General features: G+C 54.2%; 1 protein-coding gene across 1 annotated transcript in view; it reads right to left on the minus strand.

The window, feature by feature from the left end:
- The window catches only part of IL16 (interleukin 16), an 87,722-nt gene that overhangs the window by 53,328 nt on the left and 14,269 nt on the right, over positions 1 to 20,125 (minus strand). Inside the window, exon 3 of the mRNA XM_006905315.3 lies at positions 16,992 to 17,105. Coding sequence (XP_006905377.2) covers positions 16,992 to 17,105 — 114 coding nt within the window. The remainder of the gene's footprint in view (positions 1 to 16,991; positions 17,106 to 20,125) is intronic.

Below are 20,125 nucleotides of genomic sequence, written 5' to 3' on the forward strand. Positions count from 1 at the left end.
GGTTTCTGAGCCCTGCAGGGGACACGCCGACACGTAGGCAGCCGGGTATCATAAGCCATCGCTGCCACCAACGGGGCCTCCGGCTCTGCCAACAACTGTACTACAGGCTCCACCGTTAGCTCGATCACTCATTCTCAGCAATGACTGAAACTCCACCTTCTTAAAAACCAGACTTATATCTCTCCTCATCATAAACAGGTGACGTGAACTTCTTCACAGAAATGTAAAAGTTATCAGGTAGCAATTTCCCCGACTTTCCGCCGCTGGATTTCCACATCCTTTCCCCCTGCCCCCACATCTGTGTAGACCTTTTGTGATGAAACGCTCGCCCCCCGCCCCCCGCCCCGGCTCAGTGAATGGCCCCTGTCAGATCTTCGGTATTGGATGCCTGCATTTAAAGTATGAAGGTGTTCCCTGACCAAATGACACTTGTCAAGGAGAACCAGACATCTGAATACCCTCACCTGGCCTCTCCCGAATGGGGAACCAAGAGCTGGCGTAGAAACCCCATCTCGAACAAGCCCGTGAGCTGCCCGTGCTCAGCTCACCACGAAGACGCGGGGAACACTCTGCAAACATGTGGGAGAACGCGGTAAACCTTGCGCTGCACAGACAGCAGCGGAAAAAATGTGTATGTGTTTGTAAGATGATATTTGGTTTGCATTTTGGTAAGAAGTTACACATCATCTAAGATTATTTCTATTTCTCTGCGTGCACGCGCGTGCGCACACGCACACACACAGACAACTTGCTTTCGAGCCTTGGAGGGGGCTCGGCCTGAACCAGGAAGATTCCACTTGGAAAGAGGAGCGGATGGCTCCATGTCACACAGGGAGCGAGGCATCTGCTGGAAGACAGTCCCCGGCAGAGAGCAGCAGGTCCGCCAGCCATCGCACAGAGCCAGCCCAGGGACGGACGCCCGCCCCTCGCCTAGAGCCAGTGGAGTGACTGACAGGCAAAGGGCAGGCCCCCCCGGTCAGGGTCAGGGATGCCCGTGAACGTGCCGCCTGGGCAGAAGGAGCCTGCGGGCAGTGGGGAGGCCTCCTCCGGGTGCCCGCCGACCCTGTCCTACCCTGTCCCTCCCTTCTCTCTCCCCTCACACAGCCCAGTCCCGAGGATGAGGTCTAGGCTGATACCGTGAAAATCCCAGACCCAGATGCTCCCAGGGCCGCAGGGCAAGGATGAATGACACCCCTGTGTCCACCCGACCTCCGGAAGCTGCTTCCTCCTCACCTCACTATGAACACGGAGCCCACGATTCCCTCCCAGGTGATGTTGGCTTCTGCTCCTACCCCGACCCCAGCACAGCGTCCAAACATGAAATTAAGTTCCAGCAGCCCAGACCTTCCCCCCCCAGCAGACAGGCCAGCCTCCTGTCTCGGTGAATGGCCACCTGTCCGAGAGGCTGCCCGGGGACATTCACTCACCTGGGCCCACTTGCCTCCCTGCTCACAGTCCCCAGGGCTGCCACCTCCCTCGCTTCTCTCTCCAGCTGCCCAGCAGTGACCAGGGCGTCATTTACCCAGGACAGCCTGGGGCCCGGGCCCGGGGCAGAGACGGCAAAGAATGAGACATGGACACACTTTCCTCACAGAGGCGAGTCTGCACGTCAGATCCCAGGCTCTGACGCTGGCACGCTGTGGGTCGGCCCTGCCTTCACCACCTGCTCCAGACAGGTGACTCGGGACGAATGAGTATGACCTGGCGCGGATCCGCTGGGACCCCCGCCGCAGCCATCTGACTCCTCTGCAGGAAGAGCCGTGCTGCGGGGAAGGGCTGCCAGCGCGGGAGGCCCGGCCTCGGGGCAAAGGCTGCCATCTGCTGGGCTGGCAGAGAACGCCCAGAGGGCCAGGCCAGCACCCCAGGGAGCCTCCCTGCCCTCCCGGGTCAGCCCGCAGCTGGGAAGGCGGGAAGGGAACAACCTCGCACACCATATAGCTTTACAAAACGTCCACCCGCACGACCCTGCCGTCCGTCCAGTCAATGTCATCGGATCCATTTTACAAGAGAAGGAGTCACTGCACAAAAATTTGTTCAGCACCTATCATGTGCCAGGCCTGGTGACCATGGGTCTCAGCCCATCACTGGCCCGGCAAGGTCTCCCAGCTCCCTGGGGGGATGCTCAGGTTTGAGAGCCAGGGGCCTGACACAGCACAGAGAACCACAGCACAAAGGGACAAAGAGCTTCTGTTTGTCCTATCAGTATTGTGGCCATGTACCAGGGAACTTCCCCCACGCATGTCCCCTTGGAGAGCCTAGTCTAAGGTGACATTTAACCCATCTGCCCCCTGACGGCCATCCCACACGTAACTGCTGAGCACAGGCTCTGTGAGCCGTCGGCGCCCTCTGCGGCCCGGGCGTGCCCCTCCCTTCCCGGGGAACAGCATGCTTCTGGCTACTCGCCACCAAATGTTTCAGGGCTTCCTGGGGTTTTAATGAGGGAGTAGGTGCCACCGTAGGAGCCCTCGGAATGCCACATGAGGCTGCAGAGACGCGGCCACTGCTGGGAGGTCAGGCCACGGTGCCAAGGGAGGCACACTGGAGTCAAGGCTGCCTTTGTCAGCGGGTGTGGGGCACAGTCCCATGCTGCAGGGCTGTCTGCAGTGCGGGGAGCGTGGGCCTCGGGCGCTCTGCTGACTCCCAGACCCTCGGTTCCCTGGGGCCGCCGGCTGCGGGCCCCCAAGGCCACCTTGCGGGCGGGAGGGCTGGGAGAGCCGCCGGCTTCCCACACGAGGCCCGCGTAAGCGGTGCCTGAGCCGGAGCCTGCCTCCCCCTGTGGCTGGGCTCACAGACGGTGCGTTCGGTCCACGGGACAGCTGAGACGCCGCCAGACCCTCGGTGGTGCAGGGCGTCTGGTCTGCGCCTCAGAGTGGGACCTATCGCATCTGTGCCCCGGGACCTCCTCCGGGAAAGGGGGTCTCTGACTGCGTCCCAGTCTCCACAGGCCGGCTCCCTGGGCCTGACGGGGCAGGGCGACAAAGGTCCAGCCGAGAGCCCCCTGGGTGGAACTCGGGCGTCGAGTTCACGGCAAGCGCCGCCGGGGTCGTGCCGTGGGACCTTGGTCGCGTCTCGGCTGCGGTCTCCTCACCTGCCGCACGGAACCAGACCCCCCACCGCGGGGAGCCCCCGAGAGACTGAGGGAGAGGGGACCCCTCGCTAACAGCGCTCAGCTGCGCACTGTCAGCGATCGCCACATGCTCCTTACTGGGCTTTTTCCTTACAGCACGAAGACAAATCAAAATTCGCCCCAGCGGGACGCGCTGGACTTGCACACGCACACACAGCTCCGTTTTCACCCGTATGAAGCACGGGGACATCTGCAGACGGCTTTCATGCACGAGACGCTCTGCCGAGCACTGCGTTTCATGTTAGCCTCTCGCCAGCTCCGTGGGGCAGGTCCTATTTTTATGCCCACTTCGCAGGCGGGGTGACTAGAGCAAGCAGCTTGCCCTTCCAGAGCACGCAGGTGCTGGCGTGCGGCAGCCTACAAAGCTGTGCCTGGGCACCTCGCAGCCCCTGGACGCAGCCACAGGCAGTGCCACCTGGCCGGCCTGGGAGAGGTGAACGGCCCAGGGGAGACAGCCCACGAGGCCCAGAGACCCACTTGACAAGCAATTCTGATGCCTGCTAAGCTTTCATAACCAAACACCTAAATGGTAGTGCACAGAGCATGATGCGCACCACGGCACAAAGTGACAAGCCGCTCCTGCATGCCCCGTCACACGCACAGCTATGGACCAGGAGGTCTTTCCCACACGTCTCCCTACAGAGCCAGCATCTTCTGGGATTGCACGATGATCTATCTACAAGGTGATATTTTATTTTTTAATTATTTTATTCTATATGTCCATATTCCTTGTGGTTTTTTCCCTCCCTTTCCTTAATGACTAAAATCACGCACATTTGTCGTAGCAAGTCAAAATCTTCAGGAGGCAAAAGGAAACGTGCTTGCTCTCTGGAACGCCGCAAGGTCGCCTCCTGTTCTGGGCAAACAGCAAAGCGAACGGGGAGCGCTTGGGGTCGGGGCGGCTTCTACACTGGTGGCTGTCAATGTGGGGAAGTCCTTTCATCTTCAGCCGCCTCCTCCACACGACGGGACAATCACCACCATCTGACAGGGCTGCTGAGCCTAAGGAAGGAGCTGTCCGGTGTCCTTTAAAACTCCTTGGCGAGTCCTTATGCTGTGACCTGCCTGTCATGATGCAGGATATAACGGAACAGCTGCTACGAGCCGCGGAGCTCCGCCGACAGCGACTCAGATTCCCACCCGGTTGGCACCGACTTCCAATCGGAGGGCCGAGGCCGGAACGCGGTGACGGAACCGGAAGCCCTCATCCGCGGACGCAGAGCGCGGCCCAGGAAGCCACGCGGCCGTGACGCGCTCGCTCCCACGGGCATGCCGCGCCCGGGCTCTTCCCCTCCCTCCCTGAGCCACGACGACACACAGCTCCACACCGAAGTCTTCGTGGACGTGAAAATTCTAGCGAACGTGACTCTTGTCAAGATGGCAGAGTAGGGAAACACTGAGCTCGCCTACCACAGCCACATCCAAGTTACAGTGAAATTATAGAACCCTCGCCCCAGGAACCACCGAAGACTAGCCAAACCGAACTCCTACAGCTAAGGGTGTGCGGGAGAAGCCACGTCGAGGCGTAGGGGAGGCAGAGACACGGAGCAGGCTGGTCCCACACCCACGATGTGGCACTTAGAATCAGAGAGCTTGGCTGAGGTGGTCCCCTCGAGGAGCCGAGGGTCCCAGCTGAGCCAGGGGCACCACTGGCGGGAAGAGGAGTCCCCACAACATCTGGCTGTGCAAATTTGGGACTGTGCTGGGAGAGACAAGGTGGCTGGATACCCAGGTGTTGTCTTCGGGGGCCTGAGCACGCACTCACTCGCTCACACTCACTTGCTCACACTCACTCGCTCACACTCACTCGCCCTAAGTTTCAGCAAAGGGACAGCAGATCAAAAAGCACCAGGGACATACGGGGAGGAAATGAATTTTCTGACTTCCGGGTGAAGGTCAGGGGGTCAGCTCCGCCGGACAGAAGTGCTGCAGATGCCACTGTCCCTTGGTTGAGCCTGCCCCCCACCCAGAATGCAGGCACAGGCAAGTGCCAAATCTGAGTGTCCATCAACCTGGCTATTGCTGCTCGCCCCACCCAACCCGCACCAGTCCAAACCTCTTTCAGTGGCTGCTCTTTGCAAGTGGCTGGACTTGGCCCAAACTGCAGACTTTCCTAAAACCTCTCAAAGGTTCATAAACCCCAAACAATCAGAGGCTGGCCTCAGTGGCTCCCACCCCAGCACAAGTGGCAGCTGGCCTTCGTTCCCAGCTTAGCCTCTGCCAGCTGCCCCCAGGCCCAGCACAGGCAGCTACCAACTGCCGATCACTCTGTAGCTCCTACTAGGTGGCCTTGGGCTGGGCACAGGCACTTGGCCCCTCCCAAGAGGCCCCAGAACCCACAGGCCCCAGCAACACCTGGTGGCTGCTTCAGACCAAACCAGAAGATCACCCAATTAGACCCACAAAAGACACACCCAAAGGGTGGACTTGTCGGACCCCGATCCCCACAAAAGCAAATCCTCCTTGGTGGGGTCTGACCCTTACAGCACCTCATCTGCTGTCGTCATGCCGGTCCTCACAGCCAGCCAGCCCGAGAGTCAGCCCCGCTACTGACATGCCACAGGCAAGCAAGGCTCCGCTGTAACAGGAGGGCGCACACAACCCACACAAGGCACACCCCTGGTGCTCCCAGCTCTGGTGACCAAGGAGACTGCCACCGGGTCCCACAGGACACCTACTACATAAGGCCACTCTACCAAGACTGGGAGTCACAGCAGCTCTACCTAATACACAGAAACAAACACAGGGAGGCAGCCACAATGATGACATAAAGAAATATGTCCCAAATTAAAGAACAGGACAAAACGCCAGAAAAAGAACAACATGGGGGCAAACAATCTACCAGACACGGAGTTCCAAACACTGGTTCAAAGAATGTTCGAATGTCAAGGAATTTAGGGGAAGAAGAAATGAACTCAGTGAGAACACACACAAAGATAGAAACTATACTAAAGAACCAGTCAGAAATGAAGAATACGATAATTAAAATGAAGACTACATTAGACGAAATCAACAGAGTAGATGAAGCAGAAGATCGAATCACCCACCTGAAAGACAAGGCAGTGGAAAACATCCAATTAAAACAGAAAAAAGCATTTTTTAAATGAGTATATTTTAAGGGGCCTGTGGGACAAACATTTGCATCATGGTGGTACCAGAAGAAGAGGGAGAGCAAAGAACTGAAAACCTATTTGAAGAAATAATGACAGAAAATGTTCCTAATCTGGCAAAGAAAACAGACATACGAGCCCGGGAAGCACAGAGATAAACCGAACAAGATGAACCGAAATAGGCCCACACCAAGACGCATCATTAAAATGCCAAAGGTTACAGACGAAGGGAATCTTAAAAGCAGCAAGAGAAAAGCAGTCACCTACAAGGGAGCACACGTAAGACTGTCAGCTGATTTCTCTACAGATACCTTTCAGGACTGGCAGGAAATATTCAAATTGATGAAACGCAAAGACCTACAGCTGAGATTCTTTCTGTCCAGCAAGGCGTCATCTAGTGACGAGGGAGTGCATCACCACTAAACCAGTATTACAAGAAATGCCAAAGAGACTCTTTAAGAAGAAAAGAGATAAATAAGACAACTAATAAAATGGCAGTAATTACATACCTATCAATAATAGATTAAATGCTCTAATCAAAAGATACGGGGTGGCTGAATGGATAAGAAAAGAAGACCTTTACATACACTGGTTTCGAGACACACCGGGTTGAAAAACTGATGAAGACTGAAAGCAAAGGTATGGGATAAGATATTTCATGAAAATGGAAACAAAAAAGCTGGGGTAGCGATACTCACATCACACAAACAGTCTATAAGACAAAGGCCGTAAGAGACGAAGGACGTTTCCTAATGATAAAAGGATCGGGCCAGCAAGAGGACAAGACCCTTGTAAACATGTACGCGCCCAATGCAGGCCAGGCGCCCCACATGAACAAGTACTGATGGACCCAAAGGGAGAGAGCGACAGTAATACAGTAATAGCGGGGACCTTAACGCTTCGCAGATCGTCCAGACAGGAAATCAGCAAGGAAACAGTGGCCCTAAATGATACATTAGACCACATGAAGTTAACTGATATTTTTTAGAACATTTCACCCCATAGCAGCAGAATATACATTTTCAAGTGCAAATGGAATATTTTCCAAGATAGACCACATACATGTTAGCCCACAAAACGGGTCTCAAAAAATTTAATAAGACTGAAATCATAGCAAGCACATTCTCCATTCACAATGGTATCTAACTAGACATTACAAAAAGAAAACTGGAAAACAAACACATGGAGGCTAAATAACACACTACTCAATAATAAGTTAATGAGATCAAGAAAGAAATCAAAAGAAACCTTGAGACTAATGAACATGAAAACACAATGACCCCAAATCTACTGGACACAGACAAAACAGTTCTAATGCAGGTCTAGGCCCACCTTAACAAACAAGAAAAAATCTCAAACGATCTAACCTTACACCTACAGGAACCAGAAAAAGAAGAACAAAGCCCAAAGTGAGTAGAAGGAAGGAATAAAGATCAGAGTGAAAATAGAGTCTTAAAAAAAAAAAAAAAAAAGTGTAAAAGATCAATGAAACCAAGAGCTGATTCTTTGAAAGGATAAACAAAATTGAGACCTTTAACTATACTCAAGAAAAAGAGAGGACCCAAATAAATAAAATCAGAAACAGAAATACAAAGGATCATAAGAAAATACTATCAATAATTATACGCCAACAAATTAGACAACCTAGAAGAAATGAGTAAACTCCTAGAATATAAAATCTTCCAAGACTGAATCAAGAAGAAACAAAAAATCCAAACAGATCAATAACTACTAATGAAATAGAATCAGTAATCAAATAACTCCCCACAAACAAAAGTCCTGGGCCAGATGGCTTCACAGGTAAATTTTACCAGTCAAAGAAGAATTAATTTCTCAAACTATTCTGAAAACTGAGGACAAGGGAAGGCTCCCAAGCACATGTTACGAGGCCAGCGTTACCCTGATTCAAAAACCAGACAAAGACATTACCAAAAATGAAGAAAATTATAGGCCAATCTCCTTGATGAGCATAGATGCAAAAATCCTCGAAAAAATATCAGCAAAACAAATTCAGCAATACATTTAAAAGATCATACAACATGAGCAAATGGGCTTTACTCCTGGGACGAAAGGTTGGTGCAATATCTGCAAATCAATTAACACGATACACCACACAAACAAAACGAAGGCTAAAAATCAAATGATCAGGTCAACAGATGCAGGAAAACGTTTGACAAGACCCAGCATCCATTTCTGATAAACACTCTTAGCAAAGCAGGAATAGAGGGGACGTACCCCAACGTAATGAAGGCCGCATATGACAAACCCGGAGCTAACATCACACTCAACAGGGCAAAGCTAAATGTGTTTTCCTTAGGATCAGGAACAAGACAACCTACTGAATGGGAGGATGTATTCACTGATAAGACATCTGATAAGAGCTTATTATCTTAAGTATACAGAGAACTCATCCGACAGCAAAACAAAACAAAACAAAAACAACAATAATCTGGTTAAAAAATGGGCAGAGGACCTAAACAGATATTTCTCCAAAGAGGACATACAGAGGGCCAACAAACATATTAAAAGATGCTTGATGTCACTACTGCGAGCAGTGCACATTAAAACCACAATGAGATGTCACCTCACACCCGTCAGAATGACCATCATCAGTAAATCAACAAACCACAGTGCTGGCGAGTATGTGGAGAAAAGGGACCCCTTGTGCACGGTTGGTGGGATTGCAAATTGGTGTAGCCACTGTGGAAAAGAGTTTAGAGGTTCCCCCCAAAATTAAAAATAGAACTACCTTACAACCTAGCAATTCCATTTCTGGGTGTTTAGCTATAGAAATCCAAAACACTAATTTGAAAAGATATATTCATCTCTACATTCACCGCAGTGATATTTACAACTGCCAAGATACAAAAGCAACCTAAGTGTCCACTGATAAACGAATGGATAAAGAGGTACATATATACGACGGAACATTAATCAGCCATAAAAAAACAAAACAAAACGAAATCTTGCCATCTGCAACCACATGGATGGATCTAGAGGGTATTACACGTAGTGAAATAAATCAGACAGAGAAAGACAAATACCATATGATTTCACTTATATGTGGAATCTACAACACACAATAAACGAACAAAACAGAAACAAACTCACAGAGTGAACTGATGGTTGCCAGATGGGAGGGGGCTTGGAGGTGGGTGGACAAGGTGAGGGGATTAACGCGCTAACTGGCAGTTATAACAACGGTCACAAGGATGTGAAGGGCGGTGTGGGGAACACAGTCAATAATACTGTAATAACTACTATGGTGTCACATAGGCACTAAAATCACGGAGATCACTTCATAAGTTACGTAAATTATGTCGTACACCTGAAACTAACATAACCTTGAATGGCAACTGTGAAAAACAAAGTTCTACATGAAAGTGCACTGACTTCTGCACAGACGACGCTGCCCTCGCTCCGCCTTCCCCTCACGGTCCCCACGCTGGGCTCTGCACCCTTTCAGAGCTCATCGCTGACGCAACGCACAGTGACAAGGTGCGCATGCCTCCCGCGTGCCAGCGACTCCCAACCTCACGTCTGCGGCCCTGGCCGTTCCCGAGTCCTAACTTCTTTCCTGCTGCCTATTTCACGTCCCCACGTGGGGCTCTAAGGGCGATTCTGAGGTTAACACTGCCAAGCAGCACTCGGTTCCCCCGTGAACCCCGCTTCTCCCCGGCTTCCGTCTTCTAGCAGTTTCCACCATCATCCGCTCAGCAGCACGGCCAAAACAAGCAGTGTGGAGAACCTAGTTCCCAGATTCGTGTCCCAGGTGTGTCCCCGGCCAGGTGAAGAGGACCTCGCTGGGGCTGGCTCACTACTGACACACACGGAGGTCACCGCATGAGGATCCCCCTTGCTGAGCGCTGATGGGTCCAGAACTGCTGATCCCGACTCCTCCCTCCCCCGCATGTCACACCCCATTCGTCAGCGACTGCTGTCGGCTGCAGCCCCAGAAGGGACCCCAAATCCATCCACGTCCCCCCATCTTCCCTGCCACTGTCCTGACCCCAGTACCTTTGCCTTCTGCTTTCTCCCCACACTCACTGTAACTGGCCCTCCACCTGGGCCTCCACCACCCACGCTCACACAAAAACCACAAAAATACATGACTAATGCCATGTACTGAGCATCTACATTAGCATTTTAGCATTATTTCCCTAAATATAAAACGGATCACGGCACTCTCCACAAAATTCTCCACGAACTTTACGTGGCTTTCACAATTTTTTTTTTAACTTTTAAAAAGAGGCTTTATTTTTTAGAGCAGTTTTAACTTTACAGAAAAATTAATGCAGAAAGTACCGACTGTTCCCAAGACTTCACGGCCAGCTTCTCCTATTATTGACATCTTGCATCAGTGTGGAACATTCTTACGATTGATAAATCAATACTGACACTGTTACTAACTCAAGTCCACAGTTTACATCAGGGTTCGCTCTGTGCTGCACACTCCATGGAGTGTGACAAATGCATAATGTCATGTAGCCACCATTACAGAATCTTGCAGAAAAGTGTCATTGCCCCAAAAATGCCCTGTGCCGAAGAGTTGGCGTTGTTTTCAAAATAAAATCCAAATTCCTTACCACGTCCCGAAGATTTGCACCCTCTCGCCCTTTTGTCTTCCCTTCTCTAAGAAGCCAAGTCCTTGTCTCCCTGAGGCTCCGGTCCAAGCCGCTCCCCGCTTCAGGAAGGTCCCTTCCAGATCCCCATATGGCTGGCTCCTTCCTGCCTCCATGTCCTCGCCTGCAGGCCCTCCTTCACGGAACCTGTCACCACCTGCGAGTGTCCCATTAGTCTATTCAAGTACTCGTGTGTCATCTGTCTGTCCCATCCTGAGTCAGGCACCCCAAGCAGGAACTCACTGGCCTGCTCACTACAGGGTCCCCAGCCCTAGGACTCGCCTGGCCCAATAAACATTTACTGAATGAATCCACCCGAACTGAATGAATGAAATACATGACTAATGCCATGTACTGAGCGTCTGCATTAGCACTTTAGAGTGTTCAAAGAGCTCTCACATTCTCTTCATCTGATTTACGTGATTAGGCTCGGATTTGGATGGAAGGTAAACATATTCCCGCTCTCTCTCCTAGTGCCTTGAGGCCACGGATGAGGAAATAGTGAGAGTGTTCTCCATGGGGGAAGAGAGTTTACTCCCAAGAGCTTCGGAGACCCTCTGGGTAGGACAAGCAGGTCACCTGGTCAACCTGACAGCTACAGGACAAAGGGAAACGCCTGGAGATCCAGAGTCCGGACGGCACACCCTCTCTCCACAGCCACGAGTTCTCCCGACTTTCCAGACAGGGAGGGAGGCTGGGAAAAACGGCTCTCCCGAGGCACAGAGCCAGAATTCCAGTCCAAGCTGACGTGCGACAGCAAAGTCCAGGCAATCCTCATCCTGGAAATAAAAGCTGAATAAACCGCGCCCAGTAAGCAGGCACGCGGCGGGCTTGGAGAGGGTTAAACAGCAGGAGCGGGGGAGGAGAAGGGTGGGCGGGGATGCTGGGCAGCGCTTTTTCAATGGCAGGATTAGGAAGTTTTCGCTGCAGGCCTCCCCTTCACCAGATCCCAGGAAAAGGCCAGGTATTGATGAATGACACACCAGGGGGAGAATGTTTCTACCCAGCAGGGCCTTGCCAAGGGTTTGGGGTCTTGCCTTTTACAAGGGTGTGGACAGGTTGAGCCCATCTCGCCGGATACCAGATACCCCAGCCCCCACCCAGCCAGGGGCCCGGCCCGTCCTGCGCACTGTCAGACTGGACAGGCCCCGTGCTGGGCCCTGCGGGGCAGTGGTCCACCCCGCCTGCAGCCGTTCTGCCCACGCAGTTATCTGAGGAAGGCTGCTTCCTGCCTTGCAGCAGAGAGCAACATTTTTGAAGATGAAGAAATCCCTACTTTCTTTTAATTTCTTATTGTCATGACAAAACTGACTCAATAAGCAAAAATTTTAGATTCCTGCCCAAGGTTGCAGGCCCGTCTCCCCGGCCTGCAGCTGCTCCAGACGCTCCACACTCCGCCTTCTGCACCTCGGCGCGTCCAGGACACCCATGCTGCCCTTCCCAACCAGACCTCCTGCTTCCCTGCCAGCGCCTCCTCCAGGGAGTCTTCCCTGACACCACCTCCGACTCACTGACTGAATCAGAAGCTGCCCTCTGCAAGCGCCCCACGCTGACCTCCCTGGTCCGTGTCTTACCCAGCGACTGAGCTCCTGGATGCCAGGGGCTGTCTTCTCTCTCCGTAGCCTTACACAGCGCCTGGCACAAATGTCTGAGAAAGGGGGTTGGGGGAAAGAGGAGGGAGAGTGGAACCTTTGTGGCCAGACGCACAGACACATGGAATGCAGACTGTGGAGAGGTGGCCTTGACCGCCACAGGGGGCAGGCGGGGCACGGCAGGAGCACTGTCCTGGGAGCCCGGCACCTGCGACCCCACCCAGGCTCACCGCTGGTGACTGGGGTGAGCCGCATCAGAGTGCTCACTGGTCCACGCGCTGTGGTCAGACTTGAGACCGCTCTCCCTGCCTGACTCGTGGTGGGGATCCCGCAAACCTCACACCCCTCACAGTGGGGGGCTGAGTGGCACAGCAGCCAGAGGGCCCAGACACCCACCCAACCCGGCTGCATCAGTGTTCACCCCTCAGCAGAAGTCACACCCATGGCCTCCAGCCCCTGGGCTGCTGGGCCACAGGAGTACAGAGGCAGCCCCCACGGGGACAGCGTGGCCCCTCATCGTGAGTCGGGGCCCTGGGACACCCACACACACAGACCTTGCCACAGCTGTCCCCGCTCCCTAAGGGTCCGGGTCCTATCGCAGGGCACCGGCTGCGCCTCCTCTGGCTGGGCTTGTCCCTAACCCCACTGCCAGAACCCGGAGCCTCAGCCCTGACCCCACACCGCGACAGCCCGCACCCGGACCTGGCTGCGGCCTCCCTTCAGCTCAGAGGAACCCACTGCCCGGTGCCGCTCCCTCTTCCCGGGGGCCCAGAGACGTCTGCGCCTGACCCCAGCACCTGACCTGCCCCGCAGCTGGAGCAAGGGTTCTGCCCCGACAGTCGCCCCGACAGTCAAGAGGACAAAGCAGTACCGCACTTTGTTTAGCCAGGGCTTTAAATGCAATGACACGATACGACACGACACAACCCCAGTGAGGAAAAACCGACACACCTGAGAAGGGGCAGGGCGAGCTTTCTGGGGCGAGGGCATCTGTATCACGTTAAGAGCCGACACAGGTGTGTCCACTTTTCAAAGTTGATAGAACGTGCGCTTAAGATATATCCATTTCCCTGTATGTAAATTTATGTAAATTTCACCTAAAGAACAGTAAACAAATGCCAAACTCCAGTTAATTACGCACATGCTGAACTGTTTAGGAGTGAAACTACACTGATGTCTGAAATGTGGAAATGCACCGAAAGATAAGATGGAGACCTGAGTGTCAGAGGGACGCAAAGGTGGGTGGACATGTGACAAGGCAGATGGAGTCACATGTCACTCGTGGAAGCTCGAAGGTGGGGACATGCCTGTTGGCTGCAATTCTTTCCACTTTTCCGTACGTGTACAAAATTTCTATAATGACGTTTTGGAACAAATACAATCGGGAAGCAAGCTAAAGAGTCAGCGATTTGGGAGAACAGGTACATCAATTCTTGCACAGGCATCTGCTGTGGTTTTGAGGCCACAAAGCATGTGGCTCTGATAACTCCGTAGGAACAGGGAAGTTACCCGTAAGCCGACCCCCGACCCAGGGGGCGACATCCACGCACGAAGCGGCACGCGGCACGGGACCACGACCCCTCCGCCCGCAGTGCAGCGTGCCACAGGCACGGGTTGAGAACGAACCTGACCGTCCTGGGTTCAGACCTCAGTCCCCCGTTCCCCAGCGGGACACTCACACTCCCTTCCTCAGTGCCCATAACGGTCCTCAATCAGCGCCTGGTGCCCAACGCACTCGGGAGGGAGGGGCCTCTGCGACAGCGGCTTTCAGGAGGAGCACCTGCGGGCTGGCCACCAGGTGTGCGGAACAGACACAAGGGCCCGCGAAGTCTCCCCCACTGACACGAGCTCTATTCCCTGGGCCCACAGGTCACCATTCTGTGACATGACTGCGCGGAAGCACTCACACAGCTCACGGTGGCTGGGGTCAACTGCTAAGATCTGAAATGGTTCTTCTGTCATCCCTCTTCCACGAGGAGCTGTTCCCAGAGCTTGCTTCTCCACCCTGGCTCCCCGAACTCCCGCAAACCCTTCAGAGAACAGCTCACACAGCACTGACTTGATCCCAGGGACACCTCCTCTGTGAAGCCCACCCTGATCCTTCCGACTAGGTCAGTTACCAAGTTAGAGCCTTGTCATTATACTTCCACGTGTGTGACTATTTGTCCAATGTGTCCCATGAGCTCCTCGGAGCCTAGCACCGGTGCGGAGCATGCGCTAGAGAATCAGTGGAGAGCGAGCTCCAAGGGTTTGAGGAAGTGCTTTCACTCCTTGTCAACTGACAAACAGGTGGGTGGCAGGGCAGGGAAGGCAATCCAGGAAGTCTAGCTACGCCCGTGTTTTGCAGGCGACGTGACGTGCCCTTTAACTATCCCAGGTGTACGGCAGTGTCTCATGTGGCTTCGCTTTCTCCTCGGAAGAAATGTGGGGGGCGGGAGGGATGTGCTACAGAAGCCTCCGCCCCGCTCACAGCCTCCCTCTGCGTCTTGCAGGCCTAGTGGCCCCCTGCTGACGGCTGACCGTGGGACTCACAGGGGCCCAAGGGCCTTGACGTGACGTGCCTTTTCACTGTCCCAGGTGTACGGCAGTGTCTCATGTGGCTTCGCTTTCTCCTCGGAAGAAATGTGGGGGGCAGGGGGGATGTGCTACAGAAGCCTCCGCCCCGCTCACAGCCTCCCTCTGCGTCTTGCAGGCCTAGTGGCCCCCTGCTGACGGCTGACCGTGGGACTCACAGGGGCCCAAGGGCCTTGACCGTTGCGTTTTCCAGCAGAAGGAATGGAGGCACCTGTGGAGGTCCTGTGACTGTAACTGGTGACACAGCCGACTACCCCTGTCACACACTCAACCTGCACTTGAGATGGCAGAGCCGTGCTGGGAGGGGTCTTAGAGGCCATGCCTGCTCCAACCCACTTCCGTCCGCTTTCTGGACAGGACGGGGAGTCCCAGATACGGGAGGGGGCGTGTGTGATGTCAGCTGCTGTGTAAGGATTTAACTGCACAGGTATCCACCAGTCAATCCCCAATCTTCCCTCATCTAAACTCAGAAAAAGAGGAACTCGGCACTGCCGAGTGATGTCACGCGGTGTCCCTCACCCAGGTGAGTCCCTGGTACCGAGACATGTGTTCCCACAGGTGACACAGGGTCCCGGACGCTCACCGTCAAAGCCGTCCAGGAACCAACCTGGCCAAGGCTGCGCTGGCCACTGCACGGCACAAGGCGTCCTGGGGTCAGCGGGACCAACTGCTCCCTCTGTCCCGCTCTGCCTCCCCCGCCCTCACAGCTGCTGATCCCAGGGACTCCGTCAGTGACTTTCTCACACACAGATCTCTGAGTCTGTTACCAGGGAAATGGACCAAAGACAGATGCAGCTAGGGACAGGAAGTGGCGAGACCTCCCACGAGTGAAACGGCCTCACGACGCACAGAGCACCCACTTTGTGGTGGGTCCAGTCCAGCCTCAAGGACCCTCCGTGGAAGTGAACGGCATCGTCTGCCTCCAAGGGGAGACATTCTGAGCGCCCGGCCCACCTTCACGAGAGGGAGGCCAGGGCCACCGAGGCCTCGAGTACCGACGGAGCACGCCTTCCGCCCGCGAGGCCCAGACGCTGTGTGAGGGCTACTGTGTCACGACAGGGGGCACCGTGTGCGGGGTCGGCCGTGTCACTCACACGCTGCCAGGCCCCCTCGAGCGCGCTCCCCCTCACTGCCGCACAGTCCTGGGCAGTTCGCGACCCCGCACTGCAGAGGCGGCGGAGCCACAGACGCCCGAGTCCCTCTCCCAGCCCCGTGGCCCGTTGGCCTCACAGCCGGGCTTCAGAGTTCAGAGATGCTTCAGTGGAACCTGACCAAACGGGTCCCAGTGCTCCAGCCATTTCTTCCCTATCTCCCTGGAGCGGAAGAAGCCAGAACGAGCCTTTGAATTGCCTTGTTCTCTTCTTTAAAGAGAACCATGTGTTTACTCTTATGCCAAAGTTACAACAGCTGACGGTTCGCCAGCTTCGACTCTCAGAGCCGGGCAGCGGCTGAGCTCCTCTCCCCCGTGCCTGTTTATGTCTCTGGAGCGACAGGGGGAGCTTGTTTCAAAGAAAGATCTGCCGAACGGGGCTTTGCTGCAAGGCACCCAGAGGCCCCCGGCATCGGGTCCGGGAGGCTCAGAGGGTCCCTGCTCCAGAGCCCTGCACCCCTGTCTGCTTCCGGCTGGAACTGGGGCCCGGCTGAGCCCCGCTGGTGGACACGCTGCCTGCGGCTGTCGCATTTGCACCTTGACGCCCCTGCCTCTGACCCTTGCCAGCCTGCTCACGCTCACGGGGGAGGTGAGGGCTGAGAAGGCTGCTGCCCCTCGGGGCTCACATCCCCTGGGAGGTCCGGGGACACCCCCACCCCTCTGCCAAGCAGCCCGCTGAGCGCTCAGCCAGCCTCCGTGCGGACGACGTGGAAACACGCGCACGTGAACACGCACACCCTACACTGTGCCCCCCAGGTGTCACTTCACACCCTCCACCCCCACCTCCCAGGGAGCCCTGAGAAGCAACGCGCTCACCGATCTGCCTCCGGGGGAAGATCCTCTTCTGCAAACTCATCCCAGGGGCCTGGAGGGCGCAGGCAAGTCCCTCGGTGGACCCAGGAGTGGTGGGGGTCACGGCAGCTGCGGGGGCTGGGGGGTGAGAAGGGGAGTCTCACTACAGAGCCACTCCCGTCCCACTCCCGTCACCGCGGCTCTGCTCCCGAGGGCAGGGCGGGGGGAATCCCTTCCCCTCGGCCAGCAGCTCGCTGCTTCCAACTCCTGCCCGCCTCGGGAAGCAACTGTGTATGAGAGCGAGTCATTGCACTGAATCGAGCCCTCAGATCATAAGCCTTTTCCTGTACCGCAAACAGAAATGTAAAACCTCAAACTTTCCTTTGGACTTGGAGTCTGCGAGAGGGCAGAACACAACTGCTTCTGATGTCTAATGCACGGAAACTGCTCAGCTGTTCGATCGCCCCGTCCACTGCCCTCTGCCCCCCCCACCCCGCCCCAACTCTTTTTGTAACGTAATTAGAAATTAATTCTAATGTGTGTTTACGTAGTTGCGAGGGACAAACAACACTGAAACCCCTGCCCACCGCCGAAGTGGTTCATTTTCTCCTTCACACACGACACACAAACACGGTGCCTGTTTAATCCCAGTGAAAACGCCTTTCATAAAATCTGCACAGGGCTGGGGCAGCGACTCGTGGTGAATGCAGCCTGTGTCCCCAGAAGGGCGGGCGGGCTGGGGGAAGGTGGAGACCGACTGTGATCAAGACAAACAGAAGGCGCTCTGACTCCCGCCCGCCCGGCGGGACGAGGCGGGACCGAAGGCGTGTGGATGCGCGCCTGGGTGACTGGGCTCGGAACTGTCCTCTGCTGCTCTGCCCAGTCTCCCCTGCTAGCCTCCTCATCCCGGCAGAACTTATTTTTAGACTTGGACAAGACGGACTATTATTTTCAATGACCAATTTGATTGCTGGGTTAAATAAACCCTTGGATTCCCGCACCGAAAAGACCAAATGGATATACAATAAGCGGGCGAAGACTCAGCTGAAAACTGGGAAGGATGCGAGGGACTGGGGACACAGCACAGAGACAGGATGGAAGGAAAAGGCTGCTCTGTCTGAAAGAGAAAAGGCCACCAGGACAGCGAGCGAGTGACAGACCCTGGTCCAATTTCTGACCCAACTGTTTATGTAACTGCAAAAGGGACAAAACACCTAAACTCGCGACACCGGTGACCGCGCAAGTGTCCCAGGGCTTCCTGGGATGCCACCCCAGCCGTGGCTGCCTCGGGCCCCTTGACTACGGTCATTCCCACCATTCGGGGCCTCAAAGTCACGGGCTTCGGAGTCACCATCACTTCGCGCGAACCACCTCCGGGTCACTGTGACCCCCTGCCCGCTCGCCCCGCACGCACCTTTGACAGTTATTCCTCCAGGCGGTGCTGCAGGCCGCCAGGCAATCTCTGCCAGCATCGCCTGGGGAGTCAGACGAGCTTCCCGGGAGTCACCTACCCCCAGAACGACGACTTAGAGCCAGAGCTGGCACTTCCTGCCGCCCGCCTCATTCGCATTTACAGAACCCGAGATCTCGAGATGCCGCAGCTGTGCCGGGATCACGTGGGGCCCATACCTGCCTCCGCTTTAGTGGTCCCACCTGCTGCAACAGTGGGCTAGAGAAACGGGAACACTGCAGAAGCTAAAGCGACGTGATCGGGTCAGATTTACTGTCCTGGAAAGATGTGTTACGTTGCTAGGTGAATCGATCAGGTCACAAACACCGGATGTATGGTACGAAACACAGACGTGAAATAAGGTTAAATTTGCAGAAGCAACATTGAGGTTTTTTTCCCTCCATGAGCTTCCCAATATCTATTTTCGGGCTTTCCAATATCCCTCTGTTATCCCCGCAATTCGGGGAGCAGCGACAGCTTCCAATTCATACCATGCAGAGGATAGAAAAAAACTTCTAAAAAAGTTTTTTTAACTCAAATCATTGTTGCCCTTGGAACTCCTAAGCAGACTGTTAAATCAATCCCACACACACAACTTTCAAAGTCGTGGCCTTTGATCGTAAGAATCGAGCCTTTGACAAAGAAATTTCGCTTCGGTGTGGTGGGCACAGTAACGGTCCCTCCGAGTAAGGCCACACCCTGCCACAGGATCCTGAGACTGTGCTGTATCGCACGGCAAGACGGAATCCCAGTTGCAGATGGAATTAAGGGCGCTAATCGGCTGACTTGAAAAGGATGATTCTGCGTTGTCCAGCTGGGCCCGATGTAATCACAAGGGTCGGAGGGAGAGGGCGGGGGAGGCAGAGAGGCGGGGTCACAGTCACAAAGGTACCGGAGGGAGCCACCCTGCGGGCTGTGAGCCAAGGCTGCAGGTGCCTCCAGATGCTGCAAAACGCAAACAGTTGGGTCCTGCCCTCCAGCCTCCAGAAAGGCAAGTTCACTCTGCCAGCCCCTGATGAGACCCACTGTGGACTTCTGACCTCCGGAAATGTAAGAAAATAAATTCGTATTGTTTTAGGCCGCTAATTCTGTGGTAATTTGTTATAGCGGCAACAGAAAACTAATACGTTTGGGTCTGTTTATATTTTGTTTCTCCGATGCCAAAAGCGTGGTTTTGATTACAGAGAGCAAACCCTGGAACGTTCAAAGCACAAACTGTATACCATAAACCCATAAACTGGGAGCCCAAGGGACAATATCAAAAAAAAACAGTTGTCTTCTCATCCGAAAGGAGACGAAAGGCTGCCCCGCTGGGGGTGGGGAGGGGACACTGTGAACTGGCAAAACCAATTTCCCGTCATCTGTGCAAACGGGATCTCGGAGTTTTAAGTTCAGTTACAGAGAAATAAGGAAGGCTGCACGTTTATACATGATTTTTTCTGTAAATAGCCTATCAGCTCATCTGTGGCTAATGGATGACGAGTGCGCTTTATTTTCTTTTATTCTGTATTTCCTAATTTGTTTTCCCTCCAAAACAAACATATTTATTTCTTAGCCAAAAAAAAAAAAAAAAAAAAAAAAAAAAAAAGCGACATGATCTAACTTATGTTTTCAAAGAATCTCTAGCTATTGTGTTAAGAATGGACACAAAGTGGGCAGAGGTGGACACAGAGGGATCTCACAGGAAGCTCTGGCATTCATACGAGAG

The sequence above is a fragment of the Pteropus alecto genome, unplaced genomic scaffold (assembly GCF_000325575.1).
Source record: "Pteropus alecto unplaced genomic scaffold, ASM32557v1 scaffold60, whole genome shotgun sequence".
NCBI classification, from domain to species: domain Eukaryota; kingdom Metazoa; phylum Chordata; class Mammalia; order Chiroptera; family Pteropodidae; genus Pteropus; species Pteropus alecto.